An 18,947-nucleotide genomic window follows, 5' to 3' on the forward strand; every position below is an offset into this window, starting at 1 on the left:
TCATTTCCGATTCTTTTGAGAATCCATCTCGCTTTCTTTCCATGGTATGCATAACTTGGGATAAAGCAGAGCTTACAAAATTGCCTGACAAATTTTTACCACCTGACTATGCTGATGAATCTTTTGAAACCTCTTCTGTACATGATTCATTATTCACAACTCTCCTTTATTGTCTCCCTCTAACTATACAAGTATTACCTATCAATTATGTATTAAAATGAACAGCTACTGGATAGTTGGATGTAATGAAAGAAGAAGAAAAATAAACATTAGAAAAGAGGGACATGATTAGCCTGTCATTTGACTGCACCTACTGCATATTTTCCTTTAGCTCTGAGCTGCTCCCTATTCTTTCTTCTCACCTCCATTGGATGGCCAAGTGAGTACGGACGGAATGCACCTATGAGAACAGTGGAAGGTGGCATCTTGAGGCTGGGCTTCACCTTGTGTGTTCCGTTCTTCGGGCTGTTCAGGTAAGATTTCATGTGACCAAATATTAGGCTCGGCACTTTTCTTAGCTCCACAACCGATGATGTGAAGAACTGATCAGTTGTTCCATCAACCGAGGAATCTAAACTGTAACCAATTGATGCATCCAGATGCGGAGGAGGAAATCTCTCGAGTTTGGTTGTGCTTGTGCTAGTGACCAACCTTGGTATCTGGAGAGCAACAAGCACATTCACCTTTTAGTCATGATGTCATTATATGTCTATAGTAAAATCATCAAATAGCAGACACAAGAAGTGCAGAAAAATTGTTGTGATCTCTCAGACGGGTGTAACAGTCATTTCTGCATGATATATTTGACACAAAATTCTTTCAGAAGAACATGGAGTGAAACATACATTTGAGTTTCCATGTAGCTTATTATTGACATCTGGAGTAAATACTCTTCTGCGCCCATGATTTTGTGGCATGGGCTTTCTGGATGTTGTCTGGCGTTCTACGGAACCATTTGCCCTCAATTTCCTGAAATTCATCATAACAGTAACAGATGTTGAAGCTCTGTTGACATAAGAGAATAGCAGAAATAAGTTAGAAAGAGCTGAGCAGGACCTTTTGTGCTTCTCATACTTCAATTTGACATCTATTTCTTTACACGGCGGATACCGTGGAAGGCTTGATGGCTCACAGGCATATGGTTCTCTTGTGAAGAACTGAATTCATGGTAAATGGTAAGTACAGGTGAATAGAGACGAATTCTTGTCAGTTTCCTATCTGAAACTAGCTATCATATTGCATCCATTCTATCATGACCAATCATAAAGTATTCTCTTGCATATTGACTGTTCAGTGTTTATCTTTAGTTTTCGATTACATTTTAAGAGTGTTTCCAGATTGAGATTGACTTCTACAGGTTCAAAGTAGAGGCTCGAAGGTGACAGCTAGTATTAACCTCACTGTTGAGAGCATCAGTTGCGGTGCCTCTCTTCTCTGGGTCAATAGATAGAAGAGTCTCTAGAAGTGATAGGGTAGATGGTGCCACATCCTTAAATTTGTCAGCTATACACCGCTCATATGGCTTGAACGTAGGTGGCGGAAATTTCATGTTCTCCCAGTAATCCTCTGATGGAGTACCACATAGCTTGAAAATCTTGTGCAATTGTTCAACCTGATAAGCACCAGTTAGTCTCTAAAATATGCGATTTTCTGCAAATAATTATGCAAAGCCGGTATTTCGTAGGGACCAAACAAGTACCTCTGTTCTTCCAGGAAATATAGGCTCGCCGAGAAGGAGTTCTGCCAATACACAACCCACACTCCAAAGATCAACACCAACACTGTAGTGAGTAGCACCTAACAATAGTTCAGGTGGACGATACCAAAGCGTTATCACTTGGCTAGTCATGGGTCGCGTCTTATCAGGATCAAAATGCGAGGCGAGTCCAAAATCAGCTATCTTAAGAATCCCATCGTCACTGACAAGTAAGTTTGAACTCTTGATGTCGCGGTGAAGAACACCCTTGTTATGACAGTGTTCAATTCCGGACAGTAGTTGTTTCATGTAGCACTTCACCTGCAGACAAACAGTAAGACTTCATAAAGGGGGGGAAACACAATTTAATCATGATCATACATGTGTGCGTTACTGTTTTGCTGGAAAAGATAGTCCTGGTTGGTTCCTTCCCTCTTGGAGAAGAAAGGAAAATTCTAAATGAAAAGATTTCAATTGCAGCCAATGTTGACAGTTGAAATATCTGTAGGTTGTTGAAGGGATTTCTTGTGAGCAACGTGTGAACAAGACATGTGTCTGTCTTTGTCAATTGGACTGAACCTGTGCTCAAAATTCAAACCTAGTAAATACTCTACGTCCACGGTCTGATAGATTTCCAGGTCCACATCATCACGACATTTCTAAGCGACGGATTTGTTTGCATCTTCTTTACAAAAAGTTAAAGGCATAATTCCTTGCAGATGGTCAGTCAATGATTCTTTTTCTGGAACAGAAGACAACTTTGGTCGCACAAAGTGTTTTAATTTTCAGCTTTGACTGAATATACTTAATAAATTATTTCTTGTAAATTTCAGCCTAGATATATGCAGCCACTGCTATTGCTCTGGAATCTCTATGCTCTGACATAATCTTGTCTTTCAGAAAATGCATATTTGTACACACACCGTAATTTGTAGTGCTTCAAGATATGTTCAAAGTTTTTGACAAATTCCTAATACCTGACTATCAGGGGACTAAAAGAATAGGTCAGCCACCACATCATCAATTAGAACTCAAGCATGCGGGTAACTAGGCAGGCAACCAAACCAGCTGCATTCTTCATATACCCTAACCTAACCCCTTCTAGAAACTAAAACTAAAGAAATAGAACGACCATGAAAATTCTCATCTTATCGAATGCGACCGAGGAGTTCAGTTCTGTCACGTGTACTAATAATCCTATGTGTAATTCTTCACACCAGATTGTCTCCAATTCAAGTTTCACATATACTAGTCCTCTAAACTTGCAAAATGCAGGCTTTCGTGTCAATGCAATTCCAGATCGTCACTGGGAGGAAAACTACATCTCCATGTACTTAACTAAAATGAAGTAAAGGAACAGTAGTATTATATCAGTATGTGCAATGTACCTGGGGCAGGGAGAAGTGGGCGCCGGAGGCAGTGGCAGCGGCGAGGAGGCCGGTGAGATCATGGTCCATGTACTCGAAGACGAGGTAGAGCGAGGGCGCGGTGGCGAGGCGGGAGGTGACGAGTCCATGGAGGCGGACGACGTTGGCGTGCTCGCCGAGGTGCCGGAGCAGCATGATCTCTCGTGCCATGAACCGTGCGCTCTCCGCCTCCCCCACGCCGTCCACACGCACCTTCTTCAGCGCCACCACGCCGCCGCTCTCCACCTCGATCGCCTTGTACACGTTGCTGTACGTCCCCGACCCAATCTGCATCCATCCACACCACCACAAATTGCTTAATTGATTACAGCTTTGCAAATTGTTTCCCCAGAAATTTTGATAGTTCTGTTTTCCCCCTTCAAAACTCACTGACTATGCCATGACATGCTTGTCCGTAGAGCCATAAAGAATTAAGCCTTATTCTCAGCTTCAATCATATCATGGATAGATTAGCTTAGTTTCTCAGCTTCTTTTTAAAAATAACTGTAGGAATCCTTGCTGACTATTTCACCCGGATTTCCGAATCAAGAATAGAAGATGAGCAAATAGTATAGAATGGAATTCTTCTTCGACTCTTTTTTTTTCTTTGAAGGGGCGAGGATAACCATAACAATTAAACAAGCACTCTAGCAAATACTACGAATAGTGCAAGTTGACTTTGCCGTTTTCTTTCCCTTCCCAATTACGGATTATTCTTGTGATGCCGACAGTACTAACAAGAAAAGATGGAGGAAAGCGAAGTTGTTGGTTTCTTAAAACTCCATGAAAGCTTGGGATGTGTTCATCTATGTTTTCTTTAAAGCGGCTCGACCCTTGGAATTCGGAGCTTTGTTTATGTGTTGAACTGGAGTGTGGGAAGACGCATCATCAATGATTACTTTTTGTCCTCTCACCCTTGTTCGTTACTCCTTGGCAACTCGCAAAGACACTAAGATTGAGATTTTTTTTATCTTTGAAAAACAAAATATCAGCAAGAACTCAAATTGCAAAGTTATCAGATTCCGCAGAGTACCTCCTTTTTTAGCAAATCAGGAATAAAATCAGGGACCAAACCACGCATAGAAATCGAAAACGAAACCAGAGAAAGCTTTCCCCAACCCCGCCAACCGCTTCGAGGTTTTCAATAGAAAGCCAAAACTTTCTCCGGCACCCACCAAAGAAGGCCGGACGCGTTAGGCGGCGGGAGGCAGGCAACAGCAGCAGCAACAGCAGAGAATCAGAGAAGCCACCAGAGAGCTTCCTTGCTTGCTCACCTTCTCGAGCTTCTGGAAGGCTTCGGCGGAGCGGGGCGCCCAGCCGCGGAGCGCGTCGCCGGCGACGGAGGAGAGCCAGAGCGGCCACCCGCTCTCGTCCTTCTTCACCGCCGCGATGTGCTCGGGACGCGGCGCGCCGAGCTGCGTCTGGCCGTCCCCTCCGGCCCCGGCGGCGGTCGCGGCGGCGGCGGAGGGGAAGAAGAGGGGCGCGGCGGCGAGCTTACCGAGGAGGCATCCCATGGCCGCGCGTCATGTGGCGCCCGGAGGCACGCGGGCAGGCGCGGTTGTTTGCGAGGTCTTGACGAAGGGAAGGGAAGCGGGAATAAGCCGAGGACGAAGGAAGGAAGGAGGGAAATGGAATGGGCGACCGGTCTGCGACTCCGGAGTCCGGACTGCGGCAGCGGGTCTTTTGTGACGACCGGCTGGCAGTTTGCACGTTGGACTTTTGGCTCCTTTTTTTTTTCCTGTTCAGACTTATTTCGTCTTTTGTTTTAAGCAAAGAAAATAGGGACATCTTTCGAGGGAACTAACATTTATTCCTTCCGCTCGAAATTAAATAATATTCCGTGTTTTTGTTTATCAAGACAAAATAATTAATTAATTACAGTCGTAATCCTCAGTATTTCAAATAAATAAGGCAATTTAGTTAAGTGTAAGGGTGCCCAGGGGTCACCGTTTTCACCCATGGTTTTTGCCCGGTAAAACCATGAGGGACAGATAGGAGCATTAGTTTCCATATCTATTATTTTGCGGGAACATCACAAAAACAATTTATACGAAATCGTAACCCCAGGCAAGTATATGTCAATCTTTCTAGATAAATATGCAATCCTACACATGGGTAAGGATATTCATCGGAAACGGACGCGAATGAGTAAGGTACAAGTCCCTATTTTTGTCGCCCATGGATATTACCAATGGTAACCCAATTAGGCATTGATAGGGTATGTGCGCAATAAGAATGCACAGTTGGTAGCTTTTGGAGAGCATTCTTTCTCTGCAAAGTGATCAAATTAACATCTTGTAGGAGGCGGCTCACTTATGAAATTAACACCTTCCAGGAAGCGGTCCTTTAAAACTAACACGACTTAAAATGGTTCGCTTTCATGTGTTAACTCTTCTGGTTGCCCCTCGCCTAATAAATGGTGTTTGAATTTTGGGCTGATAGGTATTGGCACCTGCATCAGTTTGAAATGAGAGGTTCTAGTACAGGGATCAAGAAGTTTCACACATCCCCGGCGACCAAAAGAGAAAAGGGAGAGACATTTACACGTAGCAGGAGCCACGGAAAATCAAAAGAAAAAATGACATTGGAAAAAAAATAGTTCTACACAAAAGGAACAAAAAAAAAGTATGTAAAATTAATCACTCGAAAGCTCTTTTAAAGTTTTAGCTAATCATTTCACCCGATCACTTTCAGATGAGGAAAAGGATCCTGATATAAGAAAATACTGTATATGAGAGGGGCAGACCAACAAAGAAGACAAAAAAAATACGGCAGTAAACACGTAAAAAAAAACTCAAATCGCCTTAATATATCGCTGATTTGTACTACTCGATTCTAAATTCTTGTCTTAAATTTGATCAAATATGGACATATCTATTCTTAAAAATGTCTAGATACATGTAATATTTCGACAACAATTTAGGATCGAAGGGAGTGTTATCTTAAGGGATGGCAGCAAGACAATAACAAGGAGAGTAAAGGTTTAAGGTACCTATTCATTTGTTTTTCACAGCGCAATTAAATATGTCTCTCACAGCACATACAGCTGGCCTCCAAAAAATGTGCTATTTACAGCACAGAAAACTGGCCTCCAAATGTTCTTGGACAGGTAAGAATTATTAGCACAACAATGAACAAACATTTCGGTCGCTGCACCCGCAAGCATGTACTAGCATCTAGCCAGGGATGAAATTTAGAAAAAGTAAATGTTCTTTCCTGCGCCGTTTCCTGCCGGCCCCGTTCCTGCATGCTCTTTAGTCTTTTCCCCCCTGTCAGCGGCTGCATCATTGTGATCTGCTTCAGGAGTCCCCCCCTTTGATGCGTCCTAGTCGTCGGGTACAATACATTCTGATATCTCGGGACGGGGTACGCACGGCACTGCATGCTTAAGCAGACCTCGAAGGCAACTCGACGGTAACGAATGGAACAAGATAGGCTTTATCGGTATCGCCTGGCTTTGTTTTGAAACCCAACATACATATACGTGACAGCAGTAATCACAGTAGGTACGTACGGCCAGACCATTGTCCATTGCAAGCTGCAATGTACGATGCTGCCTTCATTTACCTCGGCGTTATTTGATCGGTGCCAAACAACAAAGGCATCGGTGCAAGACATTTGTTTTTTCCGGTTTCGATGAAATAGCAAATGAGATAGCCTGGTTTGAAAAGGAACAGAGACATCGGGTTTTATGTTTTCTCTGTTTTGCTGAAAATAATCGTGTATGGATGAAACCATTGTATTTATACGGTCATTTCTCATTAATTGTTTTCATGGTTAGTGTTTTGTTGGCATGTTAAGTAGTATTTCATTAGTACTTTTTATAAGATGTCCTGGATCTATCCCTTACCAAATGTACAGAAAATTTATCAACATTTACGTGACTACGTCTATATCTACATCAACATCTATAAATTAGTTAATCCATCATGATATATATCTTTATAGTATACTTATTACATATTGCAACTTTAGTAATTATAAATTTAGTTAAATTTTAAGAATTTTAAATTAGAACAAAACTATAAAAAGAAACATAGTATTATAGTGCTAAAATTGAAGATTGGCATGGCGGAGCACCTGGCTTAGCTCACCACGTGTTACATTACATGGCATTTTGTGTTGACTGGCTTCGCGTGGAAGCACCATATATTCCTTTCACCAACCAAACGTTGACCGCGTGTGAACTTAATTATCAACTGGTGCTTGCTAGCTTAGCTTTGCAAGCGTGAACTTATCAACTGGTGATTTTTTTTTAGCTTGGCAGTAATTAATTTTCCGATCTGTGACGTATGAACCACCGTCAAGCTTACCTTAGCTTGTCAAGTGTGCTATGCTACTCCAGCCACTACAACCACCAGTAACCGTTTAAGCCGAGCTAATTGCTGCCAGGGCTAACTAACTCCCGACATTACGGCCTAAAGTACGGTCTAGTCACATCTCTTAATCTTCTCTATCATGCATCCATGCAGTACGGTCCGTGTCACCTCGAGGAAGTTAATTCAGACAGTGATATACTACTGACAGCAGAGGCTACTGTCACCAAATCATACTACAGTATATATCAACCTGCACCTGCCCAATAATTAACCTAGCTAGCTAGTACTACCTGAGAGACTGAGAGGATCAATTTGACACAACTTTTCTGTCTATCTCATTGACACTGAGAGTCTGAGACATATGTGTGCCTAAGACGACACAACATCCGAATTCCTTACAGTTTATTTTACAAGCTATAAATTGCAGATCTTATCGCCATTGGCTGATCAAGCTTGCTGGTCATGGCAAGGCCAACTACTCCCTGAAAAGAACTGGTCACAACGTAAGGTGTTTTTTTGACTACAGTGGCGTGTAGAGGACTGTGTTTGTTGCCTGCCTAAACCAACCACCATGGGGAGTTGCTAGCCACAGCCCACAAAGCACGCATCGCGTCGCCAGCTGCTGCCCTACCCCTACGCCTACACGAGTAGACACGGCAATGGCGACGCAAGTGACAGCACCACCAAAAAAGTCTCGGCTTGGGATACCAAGAACAGAATGGTCGAAACTTCTGATGGATGGCTGTGGATGTCGCATTCAGTTTCAGGTCATTGCAAGTGAGAGCCGGTGAGCAGCTTATATTGTTGCTACTTGCTAGAAGCCTAGGCTATGGGGTACAGGGCTAGATAAGAATGGACATTTGCTCACAATCACTGAACAATGACATGATTTTTTATTTACCGGAGGGAGTAATCTGCGATGGTCAGAAGAATTGACTTGGAAGTTTTGAGTGGCGATTCAACAAATGGCAGAGCTGTCGTTGCTTTGCTTGTTTGTTTGCTTGCTCCGTGTTGCATTCATGGCCTTGGCTTTGCTTTAGGGTGTCCAAGGAAGAAACGGTCTTTAAAATCCAGAAGAGGACGATGTGACGTGTGTGTGCGTGTGTGGAGTTGGGTTGGAGGGGTCTAATCTTCTTCTATCGTACCCAGCCGTTCAACACGGCTTTTAATTTGGTGCGACTGTGTGTGTGGAAGTGGCTAGCGCCTAGCTAAGCTAGTGCGTTCGCGTGTAGTTGCCGTTTGGCATCTCCCACTCACCGAAGAGATAATGATATTCAGATGTGGTTCAGATATTTTCTCCTTGTCGTGTGCGTGCGTGCGTGTCAAATTGTCAATCGATGTTGAAGAAACTCTTTCATGTTTTATTTTACTCATTTTGAGACAGAACTGGGCTGTAGAGAGGTGGACTGAATTGGGTTTGTTGAAGGATTCTTGGTGCCAAGCGTACAACTCGCGGTAGGCGCAGCAGGCGAGATTGACCTCTTTGATCCAATCCTTGTGTGTGTCTTCCATTTTGACCGGGAAAAAAGAAAGGCTTGTCTTCTTGGCCAGGACAGGATTTGCGGAGAGGCAAATTTGTTTGTTTGTTTCTCTACATAGCAAGTCTAAAGTCAAAAGCATGCAGCTTATTATTGCAAACAAAAAGGTGGAGATTACTTCACGGTGAAAGTGATGCCTCAATCATTGTCATGTAATCCTAGATAATGAGAAATCACAGTATTCTTATTTTGTTGACCCGCAAAATGAAGATCTCATCATGCCTTGCGTCTCTGAGATCATATCTCGTGGCTTTCCTTCAGATGAATTAGCTCTAACCTATAGCATGCCACCAGCTACATGCAAGTCTGATACTAATATTCCGGCATTCGAATCCAAAGGAACCATCAAAACCTTGCGATCTCATTTCTGAGGTTCCCATTCAACAAAGCAACCAGAACAAGGAAACACCGGTACCTTTTCGAACTGACCATGCAAGCAAGCGCGTGCTCATAACGGAATGAAACATGCGCCATCTGGAGCAATGGGTTCCATGACCCATCCAGATTAGTACTTTAACCAGATATGGCCCATCACATTCAGGTTGCGACACTGGACATGAATGGGCTTTGCATGGGCGAAACCTATTAATCTGGGCTCACGGACGGGAGGGATCTAAACCATGAGAAAGGGAACCAAATGAAACAAATCTGTCAAGTTACGATAGGTGGCATTCACTTCAGTCCCCTGGTCCAATCCCCTATAGTGTCCTAAAGGCCTCAGGAGCATGGGCATTAGCTAGAATCGTTGTCTTATAATGAATGGGGACGCGATTTACAGTGCTGATAGACCATAGAGCTTCAGCTGGAGCAGAGCTTTTCAAGAGCCATGTTCTCGTCGCCGTTGACACTCAGCAGGGCACTTCTCACCATATCCTCCGGGAAGCCCATTTCAACCAGCTTCTGCACCTGCAATTTGCAAACATGGAGGATTGCTAGGGGTTCATCTATGTCTCTCCACGGCTTTCTTATAGACAATGGCATGATGACGATACCTTTTCTTCCATGCCAGTTGAATCACTCTTTGCGAATGCCTCCGTCCAATACCGAGCCGTATTAAGAAATGTGGATTTGTCACGCAGGTACTGCAAACAGATGAAAAGATATGTAAATTAGTGGAAAACAGTCTGCAACAGTGATTGTGTTAACCAAGACCATTGTCCTGAAATCTGAAGGCATTTCTGGGTACGTCATGTTCATTAATGACTACCGAAGTGATCCTTCAGGCCTTGTGCTTGAGCCCTGCATCCTGGAATGACAGTACAAAGCTACAGGAGGGACTCACTCAGGGCTATGATGGATCTGCTTAGCTTGACTAGATTGCGAACCTGCCTAGCCTGACTAACCAAGTAACCATCATACAGTACAAAACAAAGTTGAGTTTATTCCTCATATGCTTGAGTACTCCCAACTTTTACTCACAAGAGGATACAATATGGAATTCTCTGATTAGCATTGGATATCCTCCACTTCAGGCCCGGTTAGGCTAAACAATAAGCTATCTGGTTATATGTTGCACCTTACTTGAAGAGCTGATCAGAAACATTGTATTCTCAGCTTTTCGATATCATCAGTTAGGTGACATACACAGAGGCACATCAAGTGTTGACTGCTGAAAATCTTGCTTATCTGAGCAAAACTAGTAGTCTAGCACACCCTAGCAGCCTAGCTTGTCATCTAGCACCTATACGTAACGTAGCAGCATACCCGGTCTTAAATGCAAATAAATTCTAAAAACAGTCAAATTGTGGAGAAAAAAGAGAGTTGTGTATTGGTTGACATGTACCGATCACAAACAGTTCAGTAGCCTGAAAACAACCTGAGAACTATAACTTTACCAGTTGTTTCACAGGTACTAGCACAGAACTCTCGTACTGGATGGTACAACCGTACAACACAGGTAACAAAAAACATATTTGCATTCAATGGTTAGCCCCACAAAAGTAAGTGGCGTGTTAAACATGTAATTAAATAGTAAAGACATGATTCGCACCTGTTGTGCAACAACAGCATCCTGAGGATCATCAGGTGCAGGAGTAGAAAGCAGAGCTTGAAGGGATAGCAGCGCCGTCTTCAAGGTAAGGGCTGGGCTCCACTGGTCTTTCAGTATGTCCAAGCAAATTGCTCCATTTTGGCTGCTAATATTAGGGTGCCTTCAATACAGGTTGGAGCAGAAATCAGAGTTGTGGATAGTGCAAGACTTGGTGCTTATCAGTCAGGAAGCAGCAGTTGACTCATTGCAATGCCTCAAGAACATAACAGCATTAGCTCACAGCATACATTTGAAGTTTGGATGGCTCACGGCCATTTGGAGATTATTAACAATACCCTAATAAATATACCATCACTGAAACAACAGAGATTCTAACTTATTTGATTAAACAACAACAAGTATTAAAAAGTAAAACTCCATATCAATTCCTGTCAATTCTTAGCTCAGAGCAGTTGATTCCAACAATCAAGTAACATTGAGATCCTCCTTACAAAAAGCAAAGAGAGGAATACAAACAATAAACACACGGACTAGGAACGCTTGCATACCATACTTTGGTGATGAACTGCATCTTAGGAGGCTCAAAGGGATAACCGCCTGAAAATAAAAGACCACAAGGAATCAATTACTGGTAACAAAACATTTACCACGGCTCCTACTTTGACTTCCAGTTATTAGCTTTTCTTTCTTTCTTATAAAGTTTGGAGTTGGCGGTCATCCATTCACTCCTCAGCCATTCTCTTCTCACATATAACAAGTTGGACCTAACAAGTCGAACCATGCATCCCCACAAGTTGGAGAAGCAAGCGATAACCCTCCCTTCCCCCAATCTCTTCATGTTGCCTCTGCTCTCCAATCTCCATGAGCTTGGGTTCATAATTCCAATCTAGCAAAGCCCGTCGTCAGGCTTTATTGTGCATTGGCCCGTAATCTAACTATTAAGTTGTTGCTGTTTCTGGTGATTTCGTAGCAAAGTACAGCACTATGCTCTAGTAAAGATGAACAATTCTAGAACATGTACCAATGCTGCATGATTTATGTACCCGAGAAAAGGGTGCAGATCATTCTTCTAGTCATGACAACAGGGCCCCATGGCAAGGGATGTTGTCATGCTGCTCAACTTCATAATGTTTCCACATCACAGTAGATGACACGAAACAGACACTGAATTACAGGTGCAGTCGGCAGAATTGGAGCCTGAAGTACAAGTTTTATCGGCTCTAACGAGTGCTGCTTCGGTAGGCTTCCTAAGCCAAGGCGAATCCGCAAATAGGTACTGCGGCCATTGGCACCTGAAGAATCAAATCCTAATTTGGGACGACCGAGGGCGTACTCAACTCAAAACCTCACCTCGTACCCTAATCAACCTCTTAGACATGGGAATCGAGCCACGCACCGACCGATCTGCCGGTGCCCCGCTGCCCACCCGGTGCCACGGCCAAAACCCTGGGCCGATCGCCCCCCAAATCCCGAAGCGGAATCTCCAAGACGAAGGAGGAGGGTGGGGGGGAGAGAAACGGACGGGTGCTCACCGGGGAGGCGGATGTCGATGCGGAAGGTGCCCCCCTCGTAGGGGGTATCCTGTGGCCCGGCGATGGTGCCGGTGAGGTGGGAGATGCTGGAGCCCCCGTCGTGGAGCGCGATGGAGACGCCGGAGATCGCCGAGTCCCGGTTGCACTCAGTCAGCTCCTTCTGCACGCGCGACACGTCCACCATCTTCGCCGAACTCCGGCCTCGAACCCTCGCTGTCCCCGGAAGCAGGGTTGGGGGCGAATCCGGGGGGGTGGGTGGGATGCGATGCAAGGCAAAGTGGGGGAGGGAGAAGGGCGGCGGAGGGATATGTAGCAACACTAGTTCTATTCCTGCTGTTAATAGTACGGAGTAATAATTTTTATTACTGCGCTAATCATCATCCTAATCTGTTCTCGAAAACAATTGTCTTGATTGCCGTGTGGTTCGAGAAAGGTTTGTTCCTTCCTTTCCTCCCGTTGATGCCCTAGGTTACCACGCTAACTGCTAACATTCTCGTCGGTCTTAACAGAATTTGATCCCTGTTTTTTGGGGGTGAATTTTCCTTTTGAACTTGTAATTTTCCTCTGGTCTGTCAGGTTTTTTATTTGTTATTAATGGCTGTTAATGGTACAGATTCTGCAGTTGCTAAGAGTATTTTGAAGGATTGGTTTTTTGTTTTACAGCCAAACTTAAATCTAGGCTGAGAACATGAAAGGGTGCTAATTCCTCAAGTATTGCATGGAGATATATGTCATTTATTTTTAGAATGCGGCTACGTCTCAGGCACCTGATTTAAAAAAAAACTTAAATCTCGGTCGACACAGTAGAGCTGTCAAATTGAAATATGAGTGTCATCTTCATTTCTTTCTCTCCCATGTGTTGCCGTTGGATCTTAATCCAAGGTCAATCGCGTTGACACATTAGAGCTTTAACTAAAAAATCAAGCAATTTCTCAATAGCAAAAACTTTACTTATATTTTTTTTTTGAAAAAGAGAGGCTCTCACTCTCCGATTTCCATTATAGAAGGAGAACTATGTCGTGGACGCTTTATCTGAGCCTTTAATTCTCTTGTTTGACATGTGATTTTTAGACGAATTTCTTCTTTTATCAACAGAGAACCAAACAAAATAATTTGTGCATGTTTCCCATATTTATTCTTCATCAACATCATCAAGCATGGTGTTGGTCTCTTCGTAGCATTCGACTACCTTGCACTATTGATCTTTGGTCTCTTTTGCCTACGACACTCTGTCTCCGTTGTGTTTGCTGTCATCAGCAATGAGCATCTTTTCCTAACTTCAGACCAAAATCACAGATGTCTTTTGAGCTAACATGTGCCACACGCATATTTGTGTGGCTTCCTCTTTACATTCCACACTAATATCATCCTGCGTGTGTTGGTTGCTCTGCCCTGCCCATGTTTCATCGTAGCATCTGACAAACTAGTGCTCTTCTTGGGTCTCTCTTTTGCGTATGACAATTTTTCCTCGGTTGTGTTTGTTGTCATTAACAATTAGCGTGAGCTCCTCACTTTTATAAAGGATGACCGAGTTGACCACCTAATTTCACCTCCAATAGCTTTGTAAAACAAAACCAGAACCGCCATTCACATACGATTTTGCTATACTAAGTTGGCTGATTTTTAGTTAGAATAAGTTGATTTCCAAGCTGTTGGATATGATTTGTGATTTAAGATTCGAAATGGATGATGAAAAGAAGAAAGGTAAAAAGAGATTTGGGTATTAATCCAACGGTTTTGATTCGTCAACTTAAATTTAAGAAAAAAAATTAAAGTCAGGCAACCTAGATGTAGCCACACTAATTATTATATGCCTCATTTTGTCATATCTTTTTTTTTCAGTAACCCTTGCCATCTGCTACAAAAGTGATGGAAGCGGACACATGAAAAAATAACCATGTAAATCTCATGGTTTCACTCTTGGATTCCACAATCATTTTGTAAACAAGTTTCAAACGATCATAATATAGTCATGACAAATATTCAACCCAATCATAGCCACGAAAGATATTCAAAATGCCAACCATGTGGAACAACAAACGAACTGTTCTGTTTGCCATCTGCATGTTAGCTAACGTGGCAAAATATTTAATTTAAAATCCTAACAACAGGATTGAGCCCGAGCATGCGTGGAAGTTTTTCTTTTTCCAAGGGGAATAATAAGCAGTGAAATTAGCGAGTGACTGGTGATTGACATCGCAACGACAGCCCATCCCCACGGAAGGAGGAAAGCGAAGGAGTGAAGTCCACACGCGCACCAACCCTCCTCCTTCCTTCTCCCACGCGCCCCTCGCCGCCCCCTCTCCGGAACTCCAGCCTCTTCTAGATTCCTCCCTCCTCGCCGCTCTCCCATCCGGCCAGGGATCAACCGCCGCCTGCCCGCAGAAGCCTCGACACCCCGTCTGGTTGTCGCCCCCGTCTTCGGCGAATGAGAGGTGAGCTCGATCGACGCATCCCCCCGTCCCGTCTCCGCTCCTGCCCCCCAAACCCCGCCGGTACTCTCTCTCTGTCTCTTCCTATGAACCAGGAATCGCTCGGCACGCGTTCGTCCTCGCGTCTCTGCTCGCCTTCGCCCCCCTGTCTTCTCCTGCCGCGGCGAATGTGATTGCAGGCAGCAGCGGGTGGTTGCTGGCGCCGCGGATTTGTCTCATCTCGCTACTTGGCTGAGATTGGATCGGCAGAAGCTCACCGCTCGTTCCTTGGGAGGCTGGGGAAGGTGGATGACGGCGTCAATGCGTTTGCGCGACACGCTCTTCTCTCTGCTTTGCTACTAGCCAGTAGACTACTACTAGGATCGATTTGTCTGACATCGTTGGTTGACTGCGAGCGGCAGTCTTATTCTCAGTTTGACAAACATCGTATACCATCCTGTTTCCCATGGAACCACATTGGCAATGAGATGTAGCTGGTGGTCCTTTTGATGTGAGATTCTCAGACACAGCTCCTCAATGTAGTATGTTGCTCACTAAATCCAAGTGCAGACCCAATCAATTGGAACATATAGCAGTGTTGTTTGATGATTGTGCATTTATCAATTTCAGGTCCTGCCTTGCCAGTGATTTTGATTTTCACTGTAGTGTAGGTAGGTGGTGAGTCAAACCTCTTGGCTGGCATCTAGGACTCACACATTCAGTTTACATTTATTGCCTTATTTGCTAATCTTTCCAGGTCATGGCATCTTTAGTTCTGTACTTTCCCCAACAATGTACATTTACTGTGCAGTACTCATATCTAGCTTTTGGATTGCAATGGTGGTTCCATAGAAGCTGGGAAGTGGGTTGATGCGGTGTCCCTGTCCCCTGACCCGGGACCAATCGACCCAGTTGGAGATCGGGAACTGACTTGGGTCAGATGCAAATCGATGGCGGGACACAATCCTACTACCCAAAATTCAAATTAGCTCATCAGCCCTCAAGATGACCAAATAGAAGTGGCCTATGGAACTACTCGGACAGACTTGGGATAGCTACTGGCTCGGGTTTTCCCTCGGCGGCCAGCTTTGATGAAGCTTCATTTGTAGGAGTATCTGAGCCATGTTCATCCATCAGCAGCAACCGTGCTGTTCGAGACATTGAGCTTTGGAGTTTGGTGAGATTTGTATTTGGGATACTTCAGTGGGAGCGAGAGTGTTTACAATAGAATGGGATCTACTTGCTGCTTTTCGACTTCTCTTTTTCCTTGTCCAGTGAAATACAAAATAATGCTGGATGGTGATGGGAGGTTTCTCTCCACGTATTTTCACAAACAAACTAGCTCGCTGGCCCACATATTTGCGTGGCTAGATTTTTATTGTGTTATGTTTAGTATTTTTCTTCTCTGTCAGTTATTTGCCCATGCCGTCTACCTTTATTAGGAAAATATTGTAGGCAAAATTTACGTGCTGGAGAAACCTGATTAGATTTGTGTTCAGCACCCATACAACTCTGTTGGTGCCAAACTGCCAAAATTGTTTGGTTCGTGACCCTCGCCTCGTCCCAAATTAGCTCCCTGATGCGGTAATACCTGATTGCACCTCAACCAAAAGAGGTGGCGTACCCCGCTCCTTGCCCTGAACTACCTGGGTTCGTGGTTACTATGGGTGGGTGGTCTACCCTCCAATCCCTTTTCTTTTCTTTCACACTCTAAACGGATAATGGTTGCGTAATGTATGTATGAACCCATGAAATAGTTAAGATAAAGCATCCAGAGTACCTTTCCTGGTAACAACAGACGACAAGTAGAAAACTGAGCCGTGTGAGCATTTCTTAGGTTCCTATTATGATTTGCTTTTATTGTTTGGTTAAACATACTACGTAGTTTCATAATACAATATTCTAGTCACATCATATAATTCTTTCCATTTTGTTTTATTGCAGTTTCAAAGAATGATCCATGTCGATAAATGCATAGCTGTGCCTGATTGCCTGGAAAGAATTAGGCTTTCACTCCATAGTTGAGTAGTGACCAATTTCTTCATAAAGGGACAAAAACAGCGGTATTATATTTCTGAGACCTCTTGCTACTCATGGCAAATTATGGTTCGGTATCACTTAAGTATATCTACAATTTCCATATTCAATTAACACTTCTGATCTCTGCCATTTCCAGTGAATCATGGGTGGATTTTGCTGCTGCCTCCGCACGGAGGATTTTGAGGAATATGTTCATCCAAATAATCCTGTCTATAGGCAATGCATATCCCTAAGGCATTTTTTCCACAACATTTTTGGCGGGGTAATTTTACTATGTGACATTTTTGAGTATCCAAATTGCAACCGCTTATTTGGTGTAACATGTTAATCCTAATCTGATTATCTATTTTTCTTAACTAATAGTAATGACTATGCTGCTGAAAACTCTAAAAATGAACATTTTCTAGTGTTCAACAATTGCCCATGTACCACCACTATATCGATTACATGCTTATGGCAAGTATTACAATGCATTTAGTATCAAGTAGCTAGTGTTGAATTGCACAGTGACCAGCTGGAAACAAAACTTTTATGAAGAAACACAAGATGGTAAAGAGACCATTTGCTTGTTCTCCATCTTGCATAAATATTGATCCTTTGATTGCATTCAATCACAGTTACTGATTTACATGCTAGATAGATTTATGGTCGATGGACATTTTTATCTGGACATATTCGAAGTAGAGAGAAATCATAAATCCAGTGTGAAACTTCTGTGCTGTACTATATTTTCAATGAATTTTCAGGATATTATACATTTATTTTCATTATTAAATGTTTTATTCTAACTCTAGTGCTTCCTTATCTTTGATCTATGTAGCATACTGCAACATTTCAGAGGCTTGACTCTAGGCCAAGCAACCCAGCTCAAGGAGCTCCTCCCTTGGCATCCACTAATCCAATTACCAATATAACAGACAGTTCATTGTCTGAAACTTATCACCTTGTTTCTAGACCACCCCCATATGATACTGATCCTAGATATGCCCGAGTTCAAAGGGAGGGATTAGTATCAAGGCGTGAAAAGTCTATAAATCTCACCCAGGAAGAGTCTCCAGTTCTTAGACGAAATGGCAGCAGCTCTGGCGTTGAGCATTTGGCTGCTCAAAAGAAATGGAGCAACACTGAACTGGAGGGTGAACATAAAGTACGCCGCTCCGAGTCAACCAAGAGTCTATCTGCAAAAGCATATAACAGTGGCTATGCAGTTGCCACTACTGAAGACGAAGATGTCTGCCCTACCTGTCTGGAAGGTTTGGTTGTATATAATTTTGTCACAATAGCAGGCCATGTCTTGGTGCATATCTTCTCACTGATTGCTTAAATTTATCTAATTATACAGATTATACCCCGGAGAATCCAAAGATTATAACCAAGTGCTCCCATCATTTCCATCTAAGTTGTATTTATGAATGGATGGAGAGAAGCGATACCTGCCCAATGTGTGGGAAGGTATGATTTTTCACGTCACAAAATACATTCAAGCTAAAGAAAAATCAAAATCGTTAACTTGATACTGTCTTGTCTCTGCATACCTGACAGTTCCTTCAATCTGATGAAATTGCAGGAAATGGAGTTCTGCGAGAGCCCCTGACAGAAACTTGTGTGCCGGTTACACCAGGAAAAGGCAACAAAGCATCAAGCAGTATGGGATGCTGGAGAGTGTAAATAATAGTAGTTCTCTGCTTCGTAACAGATCTCTTTCTCGAGATCAACTTATGTGTGGACTGAAATCGTTATCTAGTAAAAGAAATCATGCTGGATTTTTCTTGTCCAATATCTGAATAGATTTTGAATGCCAGACTGCCAGTTCGAAGGTGGAATTTTATAATACCTTTTCAAGTGTTCCGTTCGTCGGTCATGAGGTGAAGACCTGAAGGCGAAGCAGCAATGCTGACAGTGGTCATCCCAATTATGCAATCTCAGCAACGCCCTGTGTTCGTTATGTCCATACTGACAAAATGGGTTCGATCAATGCACCAGTCCAACACAGAAGATGAGTTTGCTAGATTCTG

General features: G+C 43.3%; 3 protein-coding genes across 3 annotated transcripts; 1 reads left to right on the forward strand and 2 right to left on the reverse strand.

The window, feature by feature from the left end:
• Window positions 1-9: 9 nt before the first annotated feature.
• Window positions 10-4,760, reverse strand: LOC100831016 (probable serine/threonine-protein kinase At1g54610). The gene is made up of 7 exons (XM_003564927.4): window positions 4,377-4,760; window positions 3,085-3,390; window positions 1,700-2,017; window positions 1,397-1,612; window positions 1,057-1,157; window positions 846-969; window positions 10-659 (listed from the first exon to the last, which is right to left on the reverse strand). The coding sequence occupies exons 1-7, from the start codon at window positions 4,614-4,616 to the stop codon at window positions 297-299; spliced, it is 1,668 nt and encodes a 555-aa protein (XP_003564975.1). The 5' UTR covers window positions 4,617-4,760; the 3' UTR covers window positions 10-296.
• Window positions 4,761-9,375: 4,615 nt separating this feature from the next.
• On the reverse strand, window positions 9,376-12,760 carry LOC100831524 (ubiquitin-conjugating enzyme E2 27). Its single transcript, XM_003564929.4, has 5 exons — window positions 12,482-12,760; window positions 11,498-11,546; window positions 10,950-11,109; window positions 9,952-10,041; window positions 9,376-9,865 (listed from the first exon to the last, which is right to left on the reverse strand). The coding sequence occupies exons 1-5, from the start codon at window positions 12,663-12,665 to the stop codon at window positions 9,758-9,760; spliced, it is 591 nt and encodes a 196-aa protein (XP_003564977.1). The 5' UTR covers window positions 12,666-12,760; the 3' UTR covers window positions 9,376-9,757.
• Window positions 12,761-14,688: 1,928 nt separating this feature from the next.
• Window positions 14,689-18,780, forward strand: LOC100832121 (E3 ubiquitin-protein ligase At3g02290). The gene is made up of 6 exons (XM_003564931.4): window positions 14,689-14,916; window positions 16,837-16,955; window positions 17,069-17,194; window positions 17,753-18,185; window positions 18,275-18,384; window positions 18,500-18,780. The coding sequence occupies exons 3-6, from the start codon at window positions 17,075-17,077 to the stop codon at window positions 18,524-18,526; spliced, it is 690 nt and encodes a 229-aa protein (XP_003564979.1). The 5' UTR covers window positions 14,689-14,916; window positions 16,837-16,955; window positions 17,069-17,074; the 3' UTR covers window positions 18,527-18,780.
• The last annotated feature ends 167 nt before the right edge of the window (window positions 18,781-18,947 follow it).

Source organism: Brachypodium distachyon, chromosome 2 (genome assembly GCF_000005505.3).
Source record: "Brachypodium distachyon strain Bd21 chromosome 2, Brachypodium_distachyon_v3.0, whole genome shotgun sequence".
In the NCBI taxonomy this organism is placed as follows: domain Eukaryota; kingdom Viridiplantae; phylum Streptophyta; class Magnoliopsida; order Poales; family Poaceae; genus Brachypodium; species Brachypodium distachyon.